This window comes from Chionomys nivalis, chromosome 1 (assembly GCF_950005125.1).
Source record: "Chionomys nivalis chromosome 1, mChiNiv1.1, whole genome shotgun sequence".
NCBI lineage: Eukaryota > Metazoa > Chordata > Mammalia > Rodentia > Cricetidae > Chionomys > Chionomys nivalis.
This window is the reverse complement of record NC_080086.1, coordinates 36,701,977-36,728,279: the sequence shown is the minus strand read 5'-3', so window position 1 is coordinate 36,728,279 and position 26,303 is coordinate 36,701,977. Positions and strand designations below refer to the sequence as shown.

At 46.0% G+C, this 26,303-nt stretch overlaps 1 protein-coding gene across 2 annotated transcripts; it reads left to right on the top strand.

Moving 5' to 3' along the window:
- The first annotated feature begins 2,039 nt into the window (after positions 1 to 2,039).
- Tatdn2 (TatD DNase domain containing 2) lies at positions 2,040 to 21,933 on the top strand. 2 transcript variants are annotated; one of them, XR_009057045.1, is made up of 8 exons: positions 2,040 to 2,512; positions 2,605 to 3,015; positions 9,936 to 10,619; positions 11,494 to 12,384; positions 17,892 to 18,019; positions 20,103 to 20,286; positions 20,466 to 20,563; positions 20,684 to 20,800. XR_009057045.1 is itself a non-coding variant. In XM_057769003.1 (8 exons), exons 2-7 carry the CDS (start codon positions 2,611 to 2,613, stop codon positions 20,822 to 20,824), a joined length of 2,433 nt encoding a protein of 810 aa, XP_057624986.1. In that variant the 5' UTR covers positions 2,040 to 2,512; positions 2,605 to 2,610; the 3' UTR covers positions 20,825 to 20,857; positions 21,604 to 21,933. The 2 variants fall into 2 exon arrangements, 1 of the variants encoding a protein (XP_057624986.1); XM_057769003.1 differs by lacking the exon at positions 20,466 to 20,563 and adding an exon at positions 21,604 to 21,933 and having other exon boundaries at positions 20,684 to 20,857.
- The last annotated feature ends 4,370 nt before the right edge of the window (positions 21,934 to 26,303 follow it).

Here is a 26,303-nt window from a genome sequence, read left to right as displayed (position 1 = left end):
GTTTGCAATCTCATAGCAATCTTATAATTATTTTTATGTCTGGGTAATTTGTTTACAGAATGTGTTTAACTCGAGGACTCTTGCTTTTATGTACTTTTTGTCTGTATAATGTATGCGTGCATTTCTTTGTGTGGACATGGCGTGCACACCACCATGTGCTAGTGGAACTCAAGAGGACGACTTCAGCTGTCAATCCTTCTTCCTCCAGGTTTGCTGTTCTTCTGTTTCTACGCAAGGCTAGCTGGCCCATTTCCGTGTAGGTGCGCTTTGATTATATACACCCCTGCTACACACCCAGCTTCTGTGTGGGTCCTGGTATCTGAATTCAAGACCTCACGTGTTAACTGAGGTTTTCTGTCCCGCCTGGTTCTGCAGCCGTCAAGTCCCAAAGAATCACACAGAGGTCTACATTATTTATAAACTGATTGGCCTAGTATCTCAGGTTTCTTATTAACTCTTATAATTTATATTAGCCCATAATTCTTGTCTGTATTAGCCACGTGGCTTAGTACCGTTTTCGGCGAGGCAGTCACATCTTGTGTTCTCTGTATCCAGGTCATGACTCCTGACTGGAACTTTCCTCTTCCCATAATTCTTGTTGCCCCGCCTCTACTTCCTGCATAGTTGGGGCAACCATACTTCCTATACTTCCTGCCTGGCTACTTGTTTATTAAACAAGTACAAGAAACAAATCTTTACAGGTCAGTCTATAGTCCCACGGCACTCATGGTGTGGCAAGTGCTCTTATCCACATAGTAGACTTAGGATATTGTCATTTCAGGATAGGTTCCATTATCAGTGCCTCCACCATAATGGGGATGAGGTGTTTGTATAACCTTCTGTGGATATTAAAGTTGCTTTCATTTTTACTGTTACAAATAGTGATGGCTTCTGGAATGGCTAACCTTCACTGTCAACGTGCTTTGCAATCACTTAGGAGATAGATGTGCTTCTGGTCGTGACTATAAGGGTGTGTACAGAGACAGTTGACTGAGGATAGAAGACTCTCATTCTGAGAATGGGAGGCATGATTCCATGGGCTTGGGGTCCTGTCAGCTGAGTGCCTAGAGCCTCACGTTCCTGCCACAAAAGCTGCGAGTTGTCCTGGAATGTTGGACTGTACCTTAACTAGTAAGACAAACTCCTCCTCCCTTGTCTTTTCTTTCTTTTTATGGAGGGTGGGGGAAGAGTTTCGAGACAGAGTTTCTCTGTTGCTTTGTAGCCTGTCCTGGAACTCGTAGACCTGAACTCAGAGAGATCTGCCTGCCTCTGCCTCCAAAATTCTGGGATTAAAGCTGTGTGCCACCACTGCCTGGCGGCACTACTTTTTATTTCTAGAGATGGCCTCACTCTGCGGTCTAGGTTGAACCGGAACTCATTAGATATCCCAAATTGACTTCCAACCCAAAGTAGTTCCCCAGCCTCAGCAACGCAAATGGAATTACAGATGTGAGCCACCACGACTGCTTCATGCTCTTCTCTACCCCTTGCTTAATTTTTTTTTTAAAATTTTAATTTATAGGCAGGATTCAGGTTGTCTAGGTTGGCCTTAAATTTGGAAATCCTGCTTCTTCTTGAGCAGCTGGGTTTACAGGCCTATCCAACAGGTCTGGCGTGTGTGTTTGTGTGTGTGTGTTGTCCTTTCTCTATGTGTTTGTGTCTGTGTGTCTTGTGCCTTCTAACTCCAACTCTGTCACTTTCTGGATGTGTCGCTTGGTTTCACCGAACCACGGTTTCCTGCTTTGCAAAGGATGACAAAGCCTGGTACGTAGGAATCCGGTGCCAAGGCGCGCTCATTCACTTCACTTCCCCAGCTGTAGCTACGCGTTGCTACGGGGCCACGTGAGAGGCTCCACCCCACGTCGCTCCCAACCAACCAGGAAGCTTCGTGAGGCGTAGGGCCACGCCCCAGGACGCCTGCCCAACGGGAGAGCTCCGTCTTGAGCGGAGTAACGCCCCTCTCCGTTGGAGCAATGGGCGCTGTCCCTGCAGCGGGCTCCGCCCCTGCCGCACGCCGTACGCTGCACGCCGGCCGTCGGGCAGGTTCAGCGGGGCTGACGCCAAGGCTGCGGAGTAGGCGGCGGGGCGGACGCCTTGGGTGAGGGCGCGGAGCGGCGCTGGGCCGGGTCTGCTGGGCGGGCAGAGGTGACTTCCGGCGTGTGGCTCCGGAGGCCAGAGACTCCCTCAGGCCCGGGGCGGGGCGGGGCGGTGGGAGCCGAGCGGCCACCCCGCCCGCGGCCCGCCCTTGGCGTCCGGGGCCTGCGGGCTCCAGAAGCCCGAAGGGCGGCTGTTTCGCACGCTCTCGGCTCTCCGCGAGGGGCTTCGGAAGGTTGACCGCCGCGCCGGAAGCTCCCCGGCGTCCCGGGAGTGGCGCGGTGTTGAGATAGGAGCGCGCACAGACCACGGCAGCGCGTCGTGGGGCTCGCTGCTCGGCCCGTGGGCGCGTCTCGGAGCGCTGTGGCGTCCCTGAAACCTGCAGCACTGGGATGGGCAGACGACAGGAACGGGAAAGGTCAGTGGGGGCGGACCCTGCCGCTGCCCCGGCGGCTTCCCGCTGGTGGGAGGTGAGCAGCCTCACCATCCTCGCCCCTCTGTCCCTGGCAGGTGCCCATGGCGTCGGAGCGGCGCAAGGTCAAGTACCACTGGGGCAGTACGTCGGAAGGGTGTCCCAGCAAGCGCAGCCGCCCCCGGGAGCCCGGCCATGTGGCCCCCTCCAGTCGGTCCGTTCGTAGCTGTGCGTCGCGTCCTCGAGGGGCCAGCAGTCCCCAGCGTCTGAAAGCCCGGCGGGGGAACGATGTGGCCCGCACGTCCCGGAGCTCAGCCCGCCGCCGCACCTCCTCTTCCTCTTCGTCGTCCTCTGTCTCCTCGGGCTCAGGTGCAGGCGGGGCCACCTCCCCTGGCTTCCTGATTGCGAGCTCTCGCAGGTTCCTTACGTCCAGGGGGTCCCCTCTGCACCCCACTCACTCCTCCCTAGACGAGATGGCTTCTCTCCGGAAGGAAGCGTGTAACGTTAAGGTACGTGGCGGTGACATCTCGCAGACGGTGAAGTCTCTTGCACGTGTCTTGAGAGGTGGAGGGGACAGATTTGGTGGGAGGAGCTTAAAAATTAGATCTTTTAGTTGGGGGGGGCTGGGTGTGTGTGTCGGGGAGCGGGTTGGGGGGAGTTGGGGGCGGGGCTCAGTGTAGAGGGAGTTTTCAAATTTGGTGGCATGGCATTTGGAACTACTGGTAAGCTTGACAGTGCTTGTTTGTGGCCTGCTATCCCAGAGAGAGCGATTAAAGAGGGCTTGGGGACTCTGCCAGCTTCTGGTGGTTGTAAATGAACAGCCGAACTGGAGAATCACCACGGTGGAAGGTGGAATGTTGCTCAGGAGAGAGGGTGTAGACTTTGGTCAGGGTAAAGAATTTGCTCTTGGGTCTGGAGAGATGGCAAATACTGGTCTTGCAAAAGACCCAGGTTCTGAGCCCAGGTCAGGTGGCTCACATCATCCTCATCCTCAACCCCACCCCCACCCTCCCACCCCCCACCACCTATGCCCCAGCAATGTCTAAGCGCGCATGGGCAGCCCGTGTACGGCGGTTCTCCAGCTGTTCCTCTCCTGGGCGGTCCTAGATGCTCGTGTTACTGTCACACCCAAGGCTCCACGGTCTTCCTCTATGCTGTCTGTCCAGCGTTCTGGGCCTTCCTCTTCACCTTATCCCGTGCGCTCCCCCAAGCAGTGCTGTGTTCGGGTATCTGCCGTCATTCGTTCTCATAGCATGGCCTAAGTATCTCAAGTGCCATTGCTGTATCCTGTAGTTTACTTCCTTCTGTAGATGGAGATGTTTCTTAATGTCATCGTTGCGCAGCCTATTTCTTTTTTTTTTTTTTTTTTTTTTTGGTTTTTCGAGACAGGGTTTCTCTGTGGTTTTGGAGCCTGTCCTGGAACTAGCTCTTGTAGACCAGGCTGGTCTCGAACTCACAGAGATCCGCCTGCCTCTGCCTCCCAAGTGCTGGGATTAAAGGCGTGCGCCACCACCGCCCGGCGCGCAGCCTATTTCTTCATGTGACGCCTAGAATCCTCCTGAGACATGCCATCTCAAACACATTCAGCAGCTGTTCTGAGGAGCGTTTCATTGTCCAGGTTTTGGAATTGTGAAGAAGGCAGCTTAAGCCCGGTGGTGGTGGCGCCCGCCTTTAATTCCAGCACTCGGGAGGCAGAGGCAGGCGGATCTCTGTGAGTTCGAGACCAGCCTGGTCTACAAGAGCTAGTTCCAGGACAGGCTCCAAAGCTACAGAGAAACTCTGTTTCGAAAAACCAAAAAAAAGGCAGCTCAAGACAAGTGTCTCATATACTTGTAATTTTGTTGTCATTATGTCTCTTGCTGATCAAACCTTTCCTAGTGCCCTGAATGCAGCCCTCACTATCTGGATCTATCCACCTCTTGAGGCCTGAAATAGTTCCTGCCTTTGAACTGAGGTTTCCTCCCAGATAGACAAAGTTGTTTGTTTGCTTGAGGCTCTGATTCTTAATTACAATGTTAAAATCCTTGTGGGCCTTCCCATGTGTTGTATTTCAGTCTTCTCGATGTTTACTTTCATACCAAGGTTTTCACTGACTTCCACCACTCTATTTACCATGTCCTGCAGCTCATTTGGACTTTCAGCAAGTAGCGCTGTATCATCAGCGAAATTCAAGTTATTGATTCGCACACCACCTAATGCACACCTCCCTCCTCATCCTTCAGGGCTGTTGCTATTATTAATTAGTTCCTTTTCCTTTCAGGTGACTCACAACTGCCTCTAATTCCAGCTCCCAGGAATTGCATTCCTCTGGCCTCCATGGGCATCTGCTTGTGCGCATACTACTTACATAAACTCAATTAAAAGTAAAATTTTAAAAATGTCTTCATACTTAGAACAGTTATGAATCTCAGCTAAGGAACTGGACTCTTAGTGTGGCTTTTCACCAAAGTTGTGGAATCCTGCATGTTGACAGTCTCTTTGGTGGTTTTGTTACAAGGTTTCATTTTTTGAGACAGGGTCCCTCTATGTAGACCAAGCTGTCCTAGAACCCATAGATACCAGCTGGCCTGCTCTGTTTAAAGGCATATGCCACTATGCCAGGCTTGGGTGTTTTTTTTCGTTTGTTAGTAGTTAGTTACCTTTGGAGATGAACTCAAGTCTAGTTCTCAGTGGAAGCACACAAGTGGGGTTTGTAAGTTTTTGGAGCAGACTGAAGAGTGCTTCGAAGAGTAGATCTGTTTCAGGCTTTGAGTAGATTTACTGAGGGCCTGTTTTGTGCCAGGCAGTGATTTAGGAGCATGGGAATTTTTTCTTTTGGAGACAGGGTTTCTCTATGTAACAGTCTGTCATGGAACTCATAGACCAGGCTGGCCTTGAACTCACAGAAATCCACCTGCCTCTGCCTTTGCCTCCAAGTGTTGGAATTAAAGGCATTTACCATCACTACTGGTTATGGGATTCTTATGTAACTGTAAAACAAAGATCTGTACTCTTCTACTGATATTACATTGTAAGTTTTGGAGCTCTGGTAGTCTTAATAAGTGAACTGGCATTGTGTCTGTAGAGGAGTGTGTAGAGAAAGTCTCGTTTGTGGGGAGATGATCTACCCCTAGAGAAAGCAGTGAAGACAGTCTGTAAGGAAAAAGGAGTTTTAAAACCTTTCCTGATGGTTTATTTTTGACATGGGATCATTTAGTCTACGTTGAACTCCATATAGAGCCAAGGATGACTTTGAACTCCCAATCCTCTTGTGGCCCTTCTGTGTGTTGGAGATACAGGTCACTACATTTGACTTTCTTGGTGGTTTCATAAGTGCAGCTGAATCTTGGCTGTTCAGTAAGCTCTTTGATTTTTTTCTTTTATTAAAATTTAATTGTTGTTATTCATGTACATTGGTATTTTGCCTGCTTGTATGTATGTGTGAGGGTTTTGGATCCCCTGGAACTGGAGTACAGACAGTTGTGAGCTGCCTTGTAGGTGCTGGGAATTGAACCCAGGTTCTTTGGAAGAGCAGCTTGTATTTAACTGCTGAACCCTCCCTCTCCCCAGCCCAGGTATTTGTTTTCTAATCACATGCTCTAACATGTTGAGGTTTTTTTTTTTTTTGGGGGGGGTTTTCGAGACAGGGTTTCTCTGTGGTTTTGGAGCCTGTCCTGGAACTAGCTCTTGTAGACCAGGCTGGTCTTGAACTCACAGAGATCCGCCTGCCTCTGCCTCCCCAGTGCTGGGATTAAAGGTGTGCGCCACCACCGCCCGGCACATGTTGAGTTTTATCTCCAGGCTATGCCATGTTTTCTCAACGCAAACCTTATAGCCTGAGCTCTAGGGGGCAAGTGGAATTTTACTTTTTTAGTTCACAAATAAAGGTGAATTGAAAAGTTGTCTTTGGCAGAACCATACTGAGTATGGCTCAGTGCAAGTCAGGTAAATATGAGCCTTTTCTCATACAACTTATTTTGTTACTATTTGTCCATCCACGTGGGCCTTGGATGGTTTCAGTGTTAGATGATTGTGGTCAGCATCACTGATAGAGAGAACCCCAGTGTCAGGGACAAGAATTTTCAGTCTTAGGCTGTGTTGCTGATTGCCAGTTAATTGAGGGTATGGCCTCTAATCTGCTTGAGTCTAATTCTAGTCTGATTCTGTCTTTGAAGAAGGCCACTGGGGTCTCCTTTGATAGTTACAGTCAGTACTTTGAGTGTTATGCCAAGCATTTTTTTGGGTCATGTGGCCAGTTTCTAAGTCACTGTGTGGTGAGAGGGCTGGGGAAATAGTCCCAAGACCTCAGGAAGTGTAGGCTTCTTGCTTAGCAGATGTGTGTGACCTTGTTTATCTGGAGTCTGAGGTGTTGTGAATGGCACAGCTGAGGAGCATTGATGAAAACATTTTCCCAGGGCCATCTCAATCTGTTGCTTAATCTGTCCTCACCAGTTCTGCCTGCTTTGACTTCCACAGGTAGGCACTTGGCTTTGTGTGCCCCACACTTTCAGCTCAGAGCTCTCAGCATCAGGACAAAAATTTTCAAGAGTGAAGATATTTGAACGTTTTATTTTACTTATTCCCTGCTGGAATTGGTTTAGGACCTAGGTATGCTAGGCATGTCCTCTGCCACTGAGATACATCCCCAGCTCCTGGTAGTAGACAGTCCTGATGTCCACCTTAGGATGTTGTTTTGTTGTTTCTCAAATCTGAAGTTGAGGCTTAGTTTTGTTTCCATCTTTTTTGTTTTGTTGTTTTGAGACAAAGTTTCTCTTTAGTTCTCCCTGTCTTGGAACTTTCTCTGTAGACCAGGCTGGAGCCTTGGCCTTGAACTCACAGTACTAGGATTAAAGGCATGTGCCACTACCCCTCCCCCCCCTTTTTTTATTTTAGAGAGGGTCTGTTAGCTGAGTTTGGCTTTGAACTCATCATCCTCCTATCTATACTTCCTGAGTACTGGAATTAGAGGGGTGTGCCTGGCATCTTTTTTTTTCTTTTTTTCAGAGTTGTTCCTTTTTAAAAATAACAAAATAATGTTTATTGGGCTTTGAAGAGATGGCTGAGTGCTTAAGAGCACTGACTGCTCTTCCAGAGGACAAAAGTTTAATCCCCACCACCTACATGGCAGCTAACATCTGTTCCAGGGGATCTAATTCCCTCTTCTGTCCTCCATGAAAGTGGTGTGCGTCTGCAGGCAAAACACCATGCACATTAAGTAAATCTTAAAAAGCCATTAAAATGTTAATTTTAATTAGTGTGTATGGGGGTGTTTATGTGGTGATCAGAAGATAACTTTTAGAAGTTGGTTCTCTCCCTACCAAGTGAGTCCTCTGCAATAGAACTCAAGTTGTCAGGCTTGGCAGCTCAGAATCCAACTTGCTGGTTCCATGCTAGGCTGGTTAGCCAACAAACTAGGAATCCACTTGTCTCCACCCTCCTTTTAACATGAGACCATCTCTCCTGCCCCAGGAAGTTTATTTTAATATTTATTAGTTTTTGTTTTTGTTTTGTTTTTTTACTTTGTTAGGGATGGAACATGGGCCTTCATACAAGTGCTCTTCCACTAAGCTAACCCCTCGGTCCCCTTAGAGTCTCAGAACTATAGAGAAATGCTCTTTGGGGAGGGGGTTCAAGATAGGGTTTCTTGTGTAATAGCCTTGCTGTCCTGGAACTCACTCTGTAGACCAGGCTAGCCTCGAACTCACAGAGAACTGCCTGCTTCTGCCTCTGCTTGGATTAAACACGTGCACCACCACTACCACCACCACCCAGCTGAAAAATACTTGTTACTGCCCAGCTTGCTGCCCTTTGCAGTGCACTTAATGAACCTGTTTTTAGTTTTAGTTTTATTTGTGTGTTTGTCCATACCACAGTATTTGAATGGGGGTCAGAAGACAACTTTTGGTAGTGGTTCTCCTACCCTGTGGATTGTGGGGATTCAACTCAGGTTGTAAGACTTGGCAGCAAGTGTTTCTGAATGTTGAGTTATCTTCTGGCTCAGTAAACTTGTTCTCCCCCCTCCAAAAAAAATCATTTAGCAAAATAGCAGTAGTGGCTTCCACATTAGGGCCTATGACTTTCATAGCCACTGGCTTTTGACCAGTTTTACAGTACTGGATATGAATTATCTTCATTTGGTCTGGTTTTAACTCCAATCAAAAATCAGTTAGTTATTCTTTTTATAGTAATGCCTCTGTTATTCTAGTAGGCATGTCTTGTTTGACAGATCAAGAGTGTGCAGCATTCAGGGTCTACAGCATACTAAGACCATTGGCGATTTTCTCCCCAGCATGAGTATCCTCTTCTGGTATGAAAACTACTCAGCTGGGAGAAGACCTCTAGCTTCATTTCCATGTGTCATGCAACCTTAGAGCATGTGATGATTACACAATACGGACTTTCTTTTTCTGAGCTTATTTAAATTGTAGTTGTTTTATGTGTATGTGTGTGTATGGCACGTGAGGAAGTCAAAGGACAACTTAGAGGAATTGGAATAGTCTAGCTTATCCCCTGTGGACTCTTCTTGGTTTTTCGAGACAGGATTTCTCTGTAACTTTGAGGCCTGTCTTGGAACTAGCTCTTGTAGACCAGACTGGTCTCGAACTCAAAGAGATCCTCCTGCCTCTGCCTCCCAAGTGCTGGGATTAAAGGTGTGCACCACCACTGCTGGCTTCCTGTGGACTCTTTTTTTTTTTTTTTTTTTGGTTTTTCGAGACAGGGTTTCTCTGTGGTTTTGGAGCCTGTCCTGGAACTAGCTCTTGTAGACCAGGCTGGTCTCGAACTCACAGAGATCCGCCTGCCTCTGCCTCCCAAGTGCTGGGATTAAAGGCGTGCGCCACCACCGCCCGGCCCTGTGGACTCTTGCAGCGAGTAGATACAAAAGAAAAGAATGGGGCTGAGGTATTACCTGTGTTTCAGGAGGCGGGGAATGACTTGGTGCATCCTTATGTCATCTTTGGGAGCGTATCCTCCTAACAGCAGGGTTACAGTTTGGGGAAAGAATTAGTGGAATGTTTGAAGAAATATTGGGCCGTAGGGGCAGAATTTACTTAGGACTGGGGGACTTGGGAACCTTGGGTCAGCCCTCTCTCTCTTGTTAGGTTTCCTGGGTTTCTGTAGTGGACTTGTCTACTTCCAGTGGGAAAACATTGAACTGTTATCTATCATGAAGTGTGTCATTGCTTCCCATGTCTCATTGTAGTGCCACTCTAGTGTTAAGTTTCCTGTCCAATGTAAGGAATGCCATGATGTACTTTAGAAGTGAATTTTAAATAAATGACTAAAGCATTACTATATTAACTTTCCACAGTGGAATAGAGAGAAATTACTGTCTGGGCGAATCTTCTTTCCCTTGGGCTGATGGAGCCATTAGCGACTTGTCATTGGCAAATGCTACAGATATGAAATTTCTCTTAGGACAAACCTCTGAACGTTTCTTTTTAAATTCCAGGATGATTCTAAAGATAGTTCTTGTCACTCTGTGAACTCTGAATTTGCAACCGAAGCTGAGGGTCAGAGTGATGCTATGGAGGAACCCAACAAGTTCCAGAAAAGGAAGAAGGACAGGCTTCGAGATCAGGGCTCAACAGTGATCTATCTGAAGGCCATCCAGGGCATCCTGGGGAAGTCAATGCCCAAGAGGAAGGGAGAGGCTGCCACTGCTCGGGGGAAGGCAAGCTTGGGAGAATATCAGAGCCGGGAAGGACCAACCAGGAATGTGGAAGGACCAACCAGGAATGTGGAAGGACCAGCCAGGAGCAGGGAAGGACCTTTGGTCAGGAGTGGGGAAGGACTGGCCAGGAGCAATGAAGGACCCGCCAGGAGCAATGAAGGACCGGCCAGGAGTGTGGAAGGACCAGTCAAGAGCCGGGAAGAACTGGTTAAGAGGGTTGAAAGACCAGCAGGAAAGGTTACAGTCACAGTACGTCAGAAGGAAGAGTCACCTACAAAGGTCTCGGTGGAGAAGGAAGAGCCTGTGCAAGACAAGAGTAGCTTCTCTAACAGAAGAGTGATTATAGACTCTGTGAAGAAAACTAGTGAGGAGCTGCTTGGTGACCACAGGACAGTCATTGACAAACCCTCTCCAGCCCTAGAATTTTTTGATAACTCTGATTCTCATGCAGATACTCAAAAGGTAAATGAGCACACACCAGATATCTGGATTTTGAATTCTCTTGATTATGTATATCTGGCATTTAGTCTTTCTAGTTTGATCCAAGTGATACAGATACTATCTTGGTGTCATTCACCTCCTGACCTGTGTCCACCACCATGCTGAGATTCAAACTCAGGACCCTAGGCATACTAGGCAAGAATTTTACCTCTAACCTAGTTCACAGAGGACAGTAGTTAAAATCAGTACTTGATTTAACATGGACTCCAGGGAACTAGTGCCTCTCTTCCATCACTCCTTTCATCAAACTTTGGCTTTTAAAAAATACGTAAAAATTCTATTAAATATGGTAGGGTGTAGGTTTGTTTGCATTGAAAAAGACTAGCATGATAGTGGCTTAAACAAAACAGAATTTTTATTTAATAAGGATGGGACCTTGGTACCTTCTTTCTTGATGGTCTGATCTGCTAAATATAGTATCCATTTTATAGCCTGAAGTGGGGATGCTGATAGAATTGAGTTTGTTACACAGACATTGGCCAGTGGAAAACTTGAGAACTTGGTTCAAAAATTGTACATGTTGAATCTTTTCATGCCTATTTAGAAGCATCTGGGAACCCAGTTAACATCTTAGCTTCAAGAGAGTCTGAGAAATTCTGCCTTGAGCCCCCAGTATTCAAACATCAGGTTCCATACTGATGTTTTATCTGAATGTAATTACATTGCAAAAGCCTTCCTTGTAAACCACATAGTTAAGTTTACATCTGGTGTAACCTCAGAGTAGGATTAAGGTCAGTGTGAATTCTGGAAGGGAGAGACCATTCTGGAAACACAGCACTGGATGAGAGAGAGGTTTCCCATAGATGGTCTAACTTGTTGCTTTTCTTCTCTGCAGCACACAGACAGAGAGGTGGTGATTGAGCATCCCTCTTCAGGGAGTGACTGGTCAGATGTGGATGAGGTGGCCACTGTGAGGTTCTCCCAAGAGGAACCTGTCTTGCTGAAAAACTCAGCAGTTCCAGAATCTTCTTCCTTCCCCACTGACTATGTTATGTACCCTCCTCATCTGTATAGTAGCCCGTGGTGTGACTATGCCAGCTACTGGACTAGCAGCCATAAAATTCCCGGTTATGTATTGGTGGGATCCAGCAGCCATGACTCAGCGCAGGCTGGGAAGAGCAGCCAGGACCACCTGAGTGTTCATTCCTCCAAGTCCACAGTGAGCACCCAGAGCATCTCCAAAGACCTGGACCTTGCCCAGGAAGGCAGGTCCCAGAATTCCCACTCAGTTCAATTCTCCAGAAGCACAGAGCGGGAGAAGGAGGAGGTGAAGGGGAAAAGGACATTCCGAGAGGAGACACCACCTCGCCACACCAGAGAACATACATCCAGCTCCTTGCCAAGGAGCCACCGGGAGATGAGCCTGGAAGAGGGCTTCATCGATACCCACTGTCACCTGGACATGCTTTACTCCAAGCTGTCTTTCAAGGGGACCTTTTCGAAGTTCAGAAAGATTTATAGCAGCTCCTTCCCTAAGGAGTTTCAAGGCTGCATCTCTGACTTCTGTGATCCAAGGACACTGACTGATGGCCTATGGGAGGAACTCTTGAAAGAAGATCTGGTTTGGGGGGCCTTTGGCTGTCACCCTCATTTTGCACGCTACTATAATGAGAATCAAGAAAGAAAGCTTTTGCATGCCTTACGGCACCCCAAGGCTGTGGCATTTGGAGAGATGGGCCTGGACTACTCTCACAAGTGCACCACGCCGGTTCCTGAGCAGCACCAGGTATGCCTCTCTCGCCTGCTTCCCTCGGACGTCTCCTTTAGTGAGTGATCGACCCTCCCAGTAAGGGCCGTTCTGCATTTAGAACTCCTTGAATGCCATTCTTCAACTGGTTTTCAAAATTTTTTTCCCCCCGAGACAGAGTTTCTTTGTATAGCTCTGGCTGCCTTTGCTCTGTAGATCAGGCTGACCCGTAACTCAGAGATCTGCTTACCTGTTCCCAAGTACTAGGATTAAAGGTGTGTGTCATCACTGCCTGGCCTGGCTTTTCTTTTTAAATGGGAGATTTTGCCACTATGTCAAACGCTCCAGCCTCTCCAGTGCTGGATTATAAACCTTGCCACCAGGCCCAGTTTACCAGCCACTACTGGAACTCTTGATCTCTTGCCTCCACTTGCCGAATGATAGTGATTAAAGGCATGTGCTACCTGACTTTTTTTTTTTTTTTTTTGAGACAGGGTTTCTCTGTATAGCCATGGCTGTCCTGTAACTCATATATATATATATATATATATATTGGATTTTTGAGACAGGGTTTCTCTGTGTAGCTTTGGTGCTTGTCCTGGAACTAGGTCTTGTAGATCAGGCTGACCTCAAACTCACAGAGATCCTCCTCCTTCTGATTCCCAAGGCATGTGCCACCACTGCCTTGTTTGTAACTCATTTTTATAGATCAGGCTGGCCTTGAACTCAACAGAGATCGACCTGCCTCTGCTTTCGGAGTGCTAGGATGAAGAAAGGTGTGTGCCACCACGTATGACTACATCTGACTTTAGCACTTTTATAATGGAGATGAGGCATTTTGAGACTTTTTAAAATTACATTTATCTTCATATGTGTGTGTTCTTGTGCATGTACATTGTCTTCATTAGTAGAGGTCAGAGGAGTTGGTTTTCTCCTTCCCTGTGAGGGTCCTGGGGATTGAACTCAGCTGTTAGGTTTGGTGGCAAGTACCTTTATCCCCAGGTCTGTCTTTGTGGCCTTCATTGAAACAGTTGTTTTTAAAGATCCATTTAAATTTTAGTGATATGTACATATCCATATGTGGGTCTATGTACATGAGTGCAGTGCCTGTGAGAGCCGGGAGAGGGTGTTAAAGTCTCTAGTGAGCTGCTTGACATGGTGTCTGGGCAATGAGCTCAGGCCTTCAGGAAGAACAGGACACACATCTAACTGCAGCGCCATCTGTCCAGCCGCCTGTTTTTGAAACTACTACGAATACTATTACGACTTCCATTTGCCTTTTCCAGTCAGGGTTTCTCTGTGTAGCCCTGGCTGTCCTGGAACTCGCTCTATAGAACAGGCTGGCCTTGGACTAAGAAATCCACTTGCCTCTGCTTCCCGAGTGCTGGGAAGAAGTTGTGTGCCATCACCTTGCAGCACTTTAGAAACTTATGGCTAATGTCAATGGTAAGACATTTGCTTTCTATTTGAAAGCAGCCCACTTTTTATTTATTTTTGTTTGAGATGAGGTCTAATATAGCCCAGGCTGGCCTTGAACTAGCTTGCTAGCTGAGGATGACCTTTTGCTCTTGATTTTGTGTTTACCTCTCCAGTATTGAGATTATATAAGCCATACTGGCTTGTTTCGGTCTTATAAGATGAAGTATGCCTGTTACCGAATATTTTTAAAGGTACAGAAATATACAAAGAAGGTATTTCTCATTCTGAAATAATGACTGTTAATTTTTTTTTTTTTCAGTATATTTGAACTTGGCATTTAGGCAGGGCAAGAGCCTTTGTAGCCTTTCAGTGAACATCTCTGATGGAGAACAGGAGTCAGTGGCCCTCCCACTCATCTTTTCCTGGTTCCCAGGTGGTATTTGTGGTGGAGCGTGTGTGCTGAGCTCCTAAAGCAGCTAGGAAGCCTGTGAGGTCTTAGGCTGTGTGACCTACAGACTACAGGCCTTGGGGCTAATGTATTGGGGTCCTGACTGCAGAATTTGGCTTGAGGTAGTAATGTGTTAGCCATGTGACATATATAAAATGACTACGTCTGAACACATGGAGGAAATAGTCTTAGTGAGACATAATGCTTTCCCTGTCTTACTGAGGGTTTCTACTGATGTGATTAACACCGTAGCCAAAAAGAAGCCAAGAGTAGAGGCCATGGAAGAATGCTGCAGACTGGCTGCTCATCATCCTCCTTTCTTTTTTTTTTTTTTTTTTTTAAATATTTATTTATTATGTATACAATATTCTGTCTATGTGTATGCCTGCAGGCCCGAAGAGGGCACCAGACCCCATTACAGATGGTTGTGAGCCACCATGTGGTTGCTGGAATTGAACTCAGGACCTTTGGAAGAGCAAGCAATGCTCTTAACCTCTGAGCCATCTCTCCAGCCCCATCATCCTCCTTTCTTACACACCCTAGGACTGCCAGCCTAGGGGCAGTGTTACCCACAGTGATCTGGGCTTCCTCAAATCATCCATCAGTCAAGGAAGTAGTCCACAGGCCAGTATGACGGTGGCATTTTCTCAAGGTTTACTCCTTCCTAATGATTGTAACTTGTGTCAAATTGACAAAACTAAAGCAAGACAGTCCCTGTGGCACAAGTTAGGTGTGCCGGGGAAGAGGAGCAGTTAAGGGAGTTCCTCCTTGCAGTGTCACACAGTTGTACAGCTGATGCTTACGTGCTAAAAGGACTTCGTTAGATTATGAGGGGTTCCTATCACAGCTGCAGACCCAGAGTCACTCTGCTCAAGCTAAACTTGGCTAATGTTCTCCTAGCTGTCACTTGCTTTGAGATGAGAGTCAGGATGTAGATTGCTGAGTGGAGAAGGACAGAACACACACCTGCATGTGAGCACTTTCCACCTTAGAGGTTTCTGTCTAGACGGAGGGCGCTAAGCTGGAGAGGGGAAGTGGCTGCTGTGGTGTTTTTTGTTTGTTTGTTTTTTCATAAATCTTAAATTAGACACCTGGTAAAGTGAATAGACCAGCAAGCAACCTGTTTGCACTGGCTGAAAGTCTTACTTTGAGGAAGAAGAACCCAGGGAAGGATTGTGTCTGGCAGTATGGGGAGGCTCCTACCTGACAGAGTTTAAGTACTTGAGCATTTAGCAGGGGCCATGCTTGGGTTCTGGGTTTGATTCACAGTATACACAAGAGGAGGGGAGTCCTAGGGATGGGGAATGAAACTAGGTTTTGTTATTTGTTACTTTTATGCTTCTGAAGGATTGAGAAAATGGGGGGGGTGAGTTGAGTAGTTCTCATTAAATCTTGCCTTGTTTTTGTCTGTGTGGTCACAGATTTAACTACTTCCGAGATTAGGCCCTAGGTATTTCCTGAGCACATTGCACAGATCAGTCATTAAGAGAATCGTAATCGGCTGGGCAGTGGTGGTGCGCTCCTTTAATCCCAGCACTCTGGAGGCAGAGGCAGGTGAACCTGGGAGTTCGAGGCCAGCCTGGTCTACAAGAGCTAGTTCCAGGACAGCTAGGACTATTACATAGAGAAACCCTGTCTCGAAAAACCAAAGCAAAACAAAACAAACAACAAAAACAAAAAAAGAGGACTGTAATCTTTTGAATGAAAAGCCAAGAAGAATGGAGTCTCTCCCCACTGACCTCGTTGAACCCTGGGTATCTGTGTTTCTATTTGTGTTTGCCTGGAATTAATTATTGAGTTAATAAGGATGTAAGAAAGCCTTGGCTCTCCCCTGGAGAGCCCGGTTAAGTTTGCAATTCCTGGAATGACGGGTCAACCGAGGACCAGAGTATAGGTAGTCAGGGGAGAATGCTTGGGTAATAACACAGGTGCACATCTTCTGTTGTTGTTCTGTTCAGCCCTGCATGCTAAGGAATTTTTTTTTCTCCTAACTGGTTTTTGTTTTTATAATTTGGATATGTGTGTGTCAAGCTATTGTATATTTAATGATAGGCCTCTTGGTAAGTTGCAAGGGACAGCTGGTGGCTTGTCTTAAAATTACCTGTCAAAGATTCAAGAAGAAAATACATGTTGCGTGTAGGTAGGCAGTCCCATCCTCCTTGTGCATGAGATAGAATTTAGGGCCTGGGGCAGATGTGCTGCAACAATTGTAAAATTGTGCCTTGCAACAATTTTTTTTTTTTTTTTTGCTTTTTCGAGACAGGGTTTCTCTGTGGCTTTGGAGCCTGTCCTGGAACTAGCTCTTGTAGACCAGACTGGTCTCGAACTCACAGAGATCCGCCTGCCTCTGCCTCCCAAGTGCTGGGATTAAAGGCGTGCGCCACCACCGCCCGGTGCAACAATTAAAAAAAAAAATTTTTTTTTTGAAAATTTATTATGTACATAGTATCTGTCTGTATGTATGTTTGCAGGCCAGAAGAAGGCACCAGATCTCATTATAGATGGTTGTGAGCCACAGTGTGGTTGCTGGGATCTCTGAAAGAACAGTCAGTGTTCTTAACCTCTGAGCCATCTCTCCAGCCCCTGCAACAATTTTAAGAAAAGAAAATAGAAGGGTCAGGAGATAAGTGAGTGGGTAAGAAGATTCGCCGTGCAAGCACGAGGGCCTGAGTTCAGATTCCAGCACCTATATTAAAATCACTTATTTGTGTCTGGTCATTATCTTGAGCCAGTGAGATGGCTCAGTGGGTAGAGATACATATCTTTAAATAAAGCCTGATGACCTGAGTTTTATCTTCTGATCCCACTTGGTGGAAGAAGAGAATCAACTCCTGAGAGTTGTCTTCTGACCTCCCTTCACCCCAAATAAATAAAGGTGTAATAATTTTTAAAAAGTTAAAAGCTACATCAGATTTAATATTAGCATGTGCAGTCATTCAAAATAGATCCTCTTAGTGATTGATCTGTGCAGTGTATTCAGGAAATATCTTGGGCCTAATCCTTGGAAGCTAAGTAGTTAACTTTTTTACTTAGGAAAAAAATGTTATTTCTAAGTATATATTACCAAAAGAATATTGTTACTGATGCTGAAGATGCAAACATGAGCTGTTTTGCACAGCTAAAAAACTGCTTATGGAAGTGTTATGTGTCAGGTGAGGTAACTTATATTTCTGGTGCTATTCTAAACCTAACCATGGTAGAGGAGAGATTTAACTCTTTTTGTTTGCTTATATTGTTAACTGTGGATTTTACCAGTTCTACAGAATGAAGTGTATCCACAGCTATTCACTTAGAAGGACATTCAGGAATTGTGACCCCTAAGAGGTGGAAGTGTGTGTGTACAACTCTTACATAGGGAAAGGTCTAGAAATTGGTTACCTCTTGAAAGTAGAGGTACGGTATTGAGCTGAAGCAAATTGGAATTATACAGTCTAAATCTTGGCCTTTGCTCGCCTGTTGGATGTTCATTGCCAGCTGCTCAGGAAAGTGAACTGTGGGGGTTTCTTTTCTGGGTTACTGCCTTCTGGGCTGGTCATAGTGCCTCCCAGGGATCCAGTGAGGATTGCAAGTACCAGTAGGTGGTAACTTTGTTTACAATTCTGTTGTATAGTTTAGAAACAAAGAATTAGAGACAGCAGAAGGGCCACTAATCAGCTGCTATGACTTTGCTTTCTCTCAGGTGTTTGAGAGGCAATTGAAGCTGGCTGTGTCAATGAAGAAGCCCTTGGTCATCCACTGCCGTGAAGCTGATGAGGATCTTTTGGACATCATGAAAAAATTTGTGCCCTCTGACTACAAGATCCATAGGTTAGGAGCTGTAGCGTCAGTGGGCACATGGGCACTCCTGCACTAACCAAGATGAAACTCAAGGAAAGCAATCATGCTATTTGGGTGGTTTTTGAGGCCTTTTGTGATCTGGACCCTGTTGCATTTTAAAAGTAGTTTAAATTTTGTTTTTCAGATTTTTATACATGAATACTTTATTTATATCACTTCTACCTCTTCTCCCATATTACATTTAAGAAAAATTTGGGAGTTTTGAGAACAGAGTCTTGAAAGCCTAGGGCTAGCCTGGAACTCATGGATATCCCTTGCTTCAACGTCTAGAGTTCTGGAATTACAAGGTGTGCCACCACACCTGACTTCCAGTGTGTTTTTAAGTTCTTTTTAAATGAATTAAACATTAAGTAGAATCACATGAAACTTCGGTACTTGACCAGTCTGTGCTTATACAGCCATGACTTTTTAACAGTTTAAATTAGTACCCTTTAATTACAAATGGGTTAGAAGGGGCTTCTTGGTCTTAGATGTGGGAGAAGCTGCTTTAGGGTACAGTAGCTCAGCATACAAAGACCCTTTCAAGGTTTCTAAAAAGGTACTTCATATATTTTTTTTCTCTTACTTGAACTTAAAACTCTTTTTTTGTTTGTCTTGTGATTGGGTCTCACTTTAGCCCAGGTCAGACTTTAGATATATAGCGGAGGATTACCTTGAATTCCTAATCCTCCTGCCTCTGTCCCTCCTCTGCTGGGATTATAGGTATCCACCACTCTTCCTGACTGAAAACTCCATTTATCCAAGTTAGCATTAAAGGTTCGGGTTGTGTTTTACCTCAGTGGCAACCACAGTCTTAGTCTAGGAAACTCCCTTGCATTCCTACATTGCTTATAACAGGCATGGCTCCCTTCTGGGGTATGCCATGGAGGAGCCATTGAAGCTCAGCATGCAGAGTGCAGGACAGAGGTGGATATGGATATAGGGGAACCCATATAGGGGCCTTTAGTCCAACTAAAGATGGTCAGGAGTTGACACCTGCGTGAGCTGCTTTGCTGGGCTGAAGGGATGAATAGAATTCAGGGAGGCTGGAAGCGAATCTAAGTTTTGCCATTTGGTAGGAGGGAGTAGGCTTTCAGCCACTGTGCTGCCACTCCCTAGGTGCTAAGGCAGTGGCTGAGGTGCAGTGAGAAATGGTTGGATTTTCAGGGCTTTGAAAATGGCTGTGTTTAAAGAGACAGCTGGACCAAACCTAGGACACTTTGATGGGGAGTTGTGGCAGGAAGCTCAGAGTTCCAGATAAGTTGACAGTATTTGTTGTCCAAAAACATGAACTGATGTTACACTTAGGAAGAAAATTCTTAATTGTAGCTCTAGAAAAGCAGAGGCAGATGAATCTCTGAGTTCAAGGCCAACCTGGTCTACAAAGTGAGTTCCACGACAGCCAGGGCTATGTAGAGAAACTCCTGTCTCAAGAAATTGGAAAAAACAATACAAAACACAAAACCAACTTTTTTTCACCTGTGACTCATTCCCCATGATTTTTTTTTTTTTTTTTTTTTTTTTTTTTGTTTTGATTTGGTTTTTCGAGACAGGGTTTCTCTGAAGCATTGGAGCCTGTCCCAGAACTAGCTCTTGTAGAGCAGGCTGGCCTTGAACTCACAGAGATCCACCTACTTCTGCCTCCCGAGTGCTGGGATTAAAGGAGTGCACCACCACCACCCGGTTCCCCAAGATTTTCATTTGGCCATTTTCTTTCAGTCCATCTGACAACACAGGCATGATTTTTCCATGCTGAAGTTGTAACCTCGGTGGGTCTGGTCTTTATTTCTTCTGTCTCCTCTCCCACACTTCTCCAGGCTGTGCCATGACTCTAGTTGTGTCAGGTGGCTGCCCAGATTGTGGGTGGAGATGGGACTGGTGCTGCTCAGTATCTGAACCTCATGCCTGCGTGGTCCTGCTTTGTTTGTACTGGTTCCTTTCTCAGATTGCTCTGACGTCTGCTTGGGTGCAAGCTTTACTTTTCTAGGATCCACTAATGGCTGCTGCAGGCCTGGAGGCAGCTAGGGATGCTGCTGAGGCCTGGGAGCAAGCCCTGAACCATACTCTCCCACAGGCACTGCTTCACTGGCAGCTACTCAGTCATTGAGCCTTTGTTGAAGTACTTCCCTAACATGTCGGTGGGCTTCACAGCAGTACTGACCTACTCCTCCGCCTGGGAGGCCCGGGATGCCCTTAGACAGATCCCATTGGAGAGGATCATTGTGGAAACAGACGCACCCTACTTCCTCCCTCGCCAGGTAGGACTGTCTTCAGACCGACTTGAGGCACTGAGGCGAGAGGTTGGGAGGCTGGCTGGGCCCACGTCCCAGTGACCTCCTGGTTGCACCCTGTGTGGTATAGGTATCTCCCTGTTGTTACTCTGTAGAACCAAAAGTCCTGGGGGCTGAGAAGCTGAAGGGTAACCACTCTCTTCCAGGCAGTGCAAAGCCCTACCCTGTAGAGGGTAGTCCATGGAAGCGTGGGACCCTGCTCACCCAGAGCCCCCCATGACTAGGACTCTCCCTGCACCTGCAGGTAAAGGGGTCTCTACAGGGCAGCCCCAAAGAGGTCCTTGCTGGGGATGGAATGGGGGACACTCTATGTGACATATGTTCAGAAGGCACAGCAATGATGTGAATGCTTGCTGTCTTCCAGGTGCCGAGAAGTCTTTGCCAGTACGCCCATCCAGGCCTGGCCTTGCACACAGTTCGAGAGATTGCCAGGGTCAAAGAGGAGTCACTTTCCCGTACTCTGATGGTCCTCCGAGAGAACACCAGTCGCCTCTACAGTCTTTGAGCAGGGAGCGTGAGCAGGCATCTTCTGGCAAAGGTCATAAGAATAAGAGACACATGTTTCTTAGCAGTCAGCCATGGGAGTCTTTGACTTTTTTTTTTTTTTTTTGGCTGCTCTGGTGTAAACCACTAACTGGTATGTCCAGCCTGTAACCTGCAGCCAAGAAAAGTTATGAATGAATACAGTTTTGTTTTTATGTGCCTTTGGTGTTTTGCCTGCATGTATATCTGTGTGAGAATGCCAGATTCCCTGGAACTGGAGTTAGAGACAGTTGTGAGTTGTCATGTGGGCATTGGGAATTGAACCTGGGTCCTCTGGAAGGGCAGTCAGTGCTCTTAACTGTTGAGCCAGCCCAAATGAATACAGTTGAATGAAAGTCCATAAACTTACTTAAACTTTGAGATTTATGTATTTTGTAACTAGATTGCCTGCTTCTTACAGATGTGAACTTCTAGATGACCATGCTACATTACAATGTTATAGTTGGACACACCTAGTAGAAAAAAACAAATCAAAGTCCAGTAAGATGGCTCAGTGGGTAAAGACACTATGCAAGCCTGGTGAACTGAATTTGATCCCTAGAATGTGCATAAAGGTGGAAAGGGAATCGTTTCCATGGAGTTGTCTTCTAACCTTCATGCCTGCTGTAGCATGCATGCCTCCCCAGTCATGCATATTCATAATAATAAATTTTTTTAAAAGGATGTAAGTTTAGGGATAGTATTAAGCCTTGTTTGTTGAGCTTGAACTTGGAACCTTCTTTTCTTTTTCAAACCCTCTAGGATGACCAGTGGCCTGATAGTATAGGATGGGCTCCATCTGCCTGTGTCCGAGGTGAAGGATGTGTTGGAGAGCCTGTCAAAACTCAGCAAATCAGGATGGAATATTACTCTTGGAACCTCATCACAAGGCTTCACCTGATGGTTGGTGGGTGGGTACTGTGAAATGGATTTGGGGAAAGGGGTAGTTTTGCCTGCTGGCCACATGACCCCAGGGTTATCAGTGAGCAAAAACTTTTGTGGCACAAGAGTCCAGTGAGTTGGCCAGTCTGGATACCTGCCCAATAACCTGGGTTTCCCAGCAATCTGAATAAAGTCACTTTTTTTGTCTTAGCACATGTGGGTGTGTAATCTGGTCCCTGCTTCTCTGTCATGAAAGGAACTTCCTCAGGGAGGTCTTCTGGGCATTCTCCCCAGCCTTGATTCAGGTGCAGCCTTCCATGACTCTTCCATGGTTGCCACTGGTTCTGTGTCTCCAAGGTGCTGGTCTTTATGATCCCACTGCTGTGTGGTGATGTGTCCTATGAGGACTAAAGAAAGAAGTCTTCCTGGGATAGATGAACCCCAAAGGATGTAAGAGGTCTTCCTTCAGCAGGTAGCTGAGCATCTGGGCCCCCTTTTTTGTATCTTTTTTCATAAAACACTAGACCAAGACTATTTTCCTCCTTTCTCAGTCTCCTATGTTCCCCCACCCGTCTGCCATTCCCCAAAGCTCACAGGGGGCTTTGGTCATGTTGGATTACTAGCATTGAGCAAGCAGCTTAGATTCTAGGTGAGATTCTCTCTTGGCTACTTTCTGTGTCCTTTTCGTATTTTAGGAGCCTTCATTTTTTTTGAGCAGTGTGTGATCGAAATTTGTGGCTGTGTTCTGGTCTCTATGCTTCCATGTAAAGGTGGGATCGAACCCAGGCTTTACTGTGAGGAGAACCCTGTTCTCGATCCAGAAGGATTAGGTTGTATAGTCCAGCACTTCACAGTGGTTCTTCTACATGGCCCTGTCTTTGAAAAGTGTTCTTGAACCTTGTGAGGTAAAATAGGTGAGCTGATTATTGCCTGTCTGGATTTTCCTCCTAACCCTGGGACTCAGTGTCAAGTCTGGGAAGTAGCTTTCCTTTCTGTCCCCCTCCCTTGGGTCAGCTACATTTTGCCTGTACTTCACATGTGTCACTGGGAAGAGCAGGGGACTTGGCCCCCTGTTTGGAAGCCTTGGGGTCTGCTCAGTCTGCCACACAACTTTATTGTTACTCAGACAAGATGTACTGTAGCCCATTTCCTCTGCCACAGGCTCTTGGTATCTTAGGGCACTACTGTTGATCGCTACACCGAATTAGAGGAGACTGCCTTGCCCAGATGCCTCCTCATCTCTCCCTGACTTTGGTCTCTCTAAAAGTAAAGGGACAGGTCCTTAATCCACTTCCCCAACCCATGCTCACCTTGTGTTTATAGGTTGACTAAGTGATGCTGCAGGCTAGTCCAGTCAGCTTGGTAATGTGATGTTCTATGTGCTGCTTTCTATTGCTGTGATGAAACACTGAATAAATACAACCTAGGGAGGAAAGGGTTTATTTCACTTGGCGGATTACACTCCATCATGTGGGGGAGGGGCAGAGCAGGAACTCAGGAGGGAGCCGAAGCAGAGGCCATGGAGAAACACTGCTGAGTGCCTTACCATAGCTTTCTTAGTTAGTCTCCTTGTACAACTTGGGACCACCTGCTCAGGTGTGGCACCACCCTCTAGGACACTCCCATATCAATCACGATTTAATGAAGTATTGGCTTACCTACATGCCAATCTCCTGGGCGCATTTTCTCTGTTGAGGTTCCCTCTTCCAGGTAACTTAGCTTGTGTCAAGTTGACAAATGAATGTACTTGGGAATGTCTGGAGATGTTGTCATCTTACTGTAAGATTAAGATGACTGTGAGAACATGGTCCTGTCTGAAAAAACCTGCTGCTTTAGAATGAGATGTCCTTGTGACTTTCTTGCAGACTTAGGTAAACTATAGCTGTTTAGCCTTTGGGAAGTATATAGTTCAGCAGAAAAGCAGTGTTATACACGGGGCTGTTGATGAGTCAGTTGTAGTGTGGGTTTTGGGCTCTGAACTCGTGTTTCCGGGAAGACTGGGGAGAACTGTTTGACTATCTATAGTCAGTCATTTTATGGTATTTAAAATTTTTATTTTATCTGTATGGATGTTTTGCCTGCATGTATTCCTGTGTACCACATGTGTGCCTGGTGCCTGTAAAGGCCAGAAGAGGGCGTTGAATTTCCTGGGACTCAGCTACCATGTTGGTGCTGGAAATTGAGCCAGATCCTCTGAAAGTGCAGCCAGTGTACTTAACCACTGAATTATATCTTCAGCCCCTATTAAGGTATTTTTTTGTGGGGCTTTCCTGGGTTCATGGTGTTGGGATTGACCTAGACCTTTCCTTGCTTGTGCTAATAAACAAGTTCTTTACCCAGAACTCCACCTTAGCCTGTGCTGAGCTGTCCTTGAACTTAACTTGGAAATGAAGGCGAGATATATACATACACATACACACACGAGATAGGCAGGTCCCCTTCCCCCTGTTTCTGCACACAAAGTCAGATGATTGTCATGGATTATAGATCACAAATTTGTATCAAGTTTCCTGGCTTTGTCTTCCTGTCTGGTTCTGGTTGTTGTTCCTTTCTTCTACAGCTCTTCTGCATTTTTCATTTGTTTTTAGGGGCTTGACAAACTGTCAGGGATGATAATTGGTCTTTGGCTGTTTATCTCTAATGTTTGAGTGTTCAGATTGAAGGAGGGAGGCTGTTGTGTGTGTGTGTTTGCCCTCTCCTTTGGTGCTTGTTAGACTTTTTGAGCATGTAGCTTTAAGTATATGGAAAGTGAGGTAGATACATGTGCTGTTATGTTAATTATAAAGCAGTTTTCTCTTAAAGGAGAATTTTTTTTTCCTCTTGAAATTACCATGTTTCTTCTAGAGATATAGGCTACCTACGTCAGGGATTCTTAAGTTAGTGGAATCGTTAAGTTAAGAGTGGGCTAAAGAAAACTGACCTAGCCCAATGGTGGTGACACACACCTTTAATCTCAGCACTCAGGAAGCAGAGGCAGGTGGATCTCTGAGTTCAAGGCCAGCCTGGTCTACAGAATGAGTTCCAGGACAGCCAAGACTACACAGAGAAGCTCTGTCTTGAAACCTGTCCCCCCAGAAAAGAAAAAAACTAAGCTAGGGACCTGGACACTGTGGTACGTGCTTGCAGTCCCAGCATTTGGAAGGCAGAGACAAGAGGGTTGACAGTTCAAAGCCATCAGCCATGAATGACTTAGCAAGGAAACAACCACCATGAACAGAGAAGAAGAAGAAGAAAATGGATGTGGGAATGTGTTTAGAAAGATTGTTTTCTTGTACTGTGTACCCTAACCATGTGCTTGAATACATTTTATTTCTGCCAATTGTTGACTTGAAGTTGTCCTTTCCTAACCAGGGTCTCTTGATGAGCTGTCAAGGAAAATGAAAAACAAAAGGAGGGGGCATACCTCCCCAGTAGAGTGATTGTTTAGCATACACAGGCCCTGGGTTTACCCTAGCACGGAAAACTCTTATGAAACCCTGAATCCCTGGCAGTTGGGCCAGTGGGGGAGAGTTAAGATGGAAAAGCAACATTCCTCAAGTCCGAGACTCTGGCCATGGGTCTCTTGAGGTATTTGTTGTTTGACTTTGGGAGAGTTACTTTATTTAGCTGAGTTCTTTCATAAGTAGACTTGCTGTGAAAATGAACAGAAATAAAACTCATCTGTTTGAATGTTCACAGTAGGATCATGGAATGGTAGCTATTAGGGTAATTGTGTGTTTGTTCTTCGGGCACCCTGTGCCAGATGCTGGGTTAAGTTTTGCAGTGACCTTGGCAGGGAGGAGCCAGGAAAGTGCAGGGTCTTGATGTGGATTGTACAGCTGGTATTCATATTCATCCCATGTCCACACTGATCCTCCTGGTAGGTAGTGTTTGGCCAGAGTGTGCTCAGCATCTGCTTTTTGAAGGAATGACTACAGGGCACAGGCAGGAGAAAGAGAAGTAAGTAGTCATTTTTAGTAAGAGAAGCATCTTGTGAAAATTGTTCCAATCAAGTTCTTTTTCTCCATTTGCTAAGCCTCCTTTCCTTTATGTCTGCTCTCCAGTATGTTACAGTGGTTACTTGTGACAAAAATCATTCGCCTGTTGTCTGAGGTTTCTGTCCTGCTTGGTTCCCATAGTCGTTAAGTCCCAAAGAAGTCACACAGAGAGTCTACATTAATCAAAAACGGATTGGCCCATTAGCTCAGGCTTCTTATTAACTCTTAAAACTTACATTAGCCCATTATTCTTATCTGTGTTAGCCACATGGCTCAGTTCCTTTTTCAGCGGTGTAGTCACATCTTGTTTCTTCTGTGTCTGGACAGGACTGCAGACAGAGCTTCCTTCTTCCCAGAATTCTCCTGTTTTTCTTGACCTGCCTCTTCTTCCTGTCTGGCTACTGGCCAATCAGCGTTTATTTAAAACATAATTGTCAGAATATAGACAATTGTCCTGCACTAGGTGCTGTTGGTAGAAAGGGTGCAGGGTGTTGGTGCTGTTGCATATCTTAGGGGTAGACCTAATTGATACTAGTGAGTGTTGCAAAGACAGGGGAGGGAAAATGAGAGAAGCTGAACGCATTAGATTTGCTATTGCTAGGA

Bases quoted from the DNA above. Each gene is read 5' to 3' on its own strand.
- Tatdn2 (XM_057769003.1), top strand. From the start codon at position 2,611: ATGGCGTCGGAGCGGCGCAAGGTCAAGTACCACTGGGGCAGTACGTCG. The intron at 10,620-11,493 runs GTAAATGAGCAC...TCTTCTCTGCAG, and splicing joins CTCATGCAGATACTCAAAAG to CACACAGACAGAGAGGTGGT. The intron at 18,020-20,102 runs GTTAGGAGCTGT...ACTCTCCCACAG, and splicing joins TCTGACTACAAGATCCATAG to GCACTGCTTCACTGGCAGCT.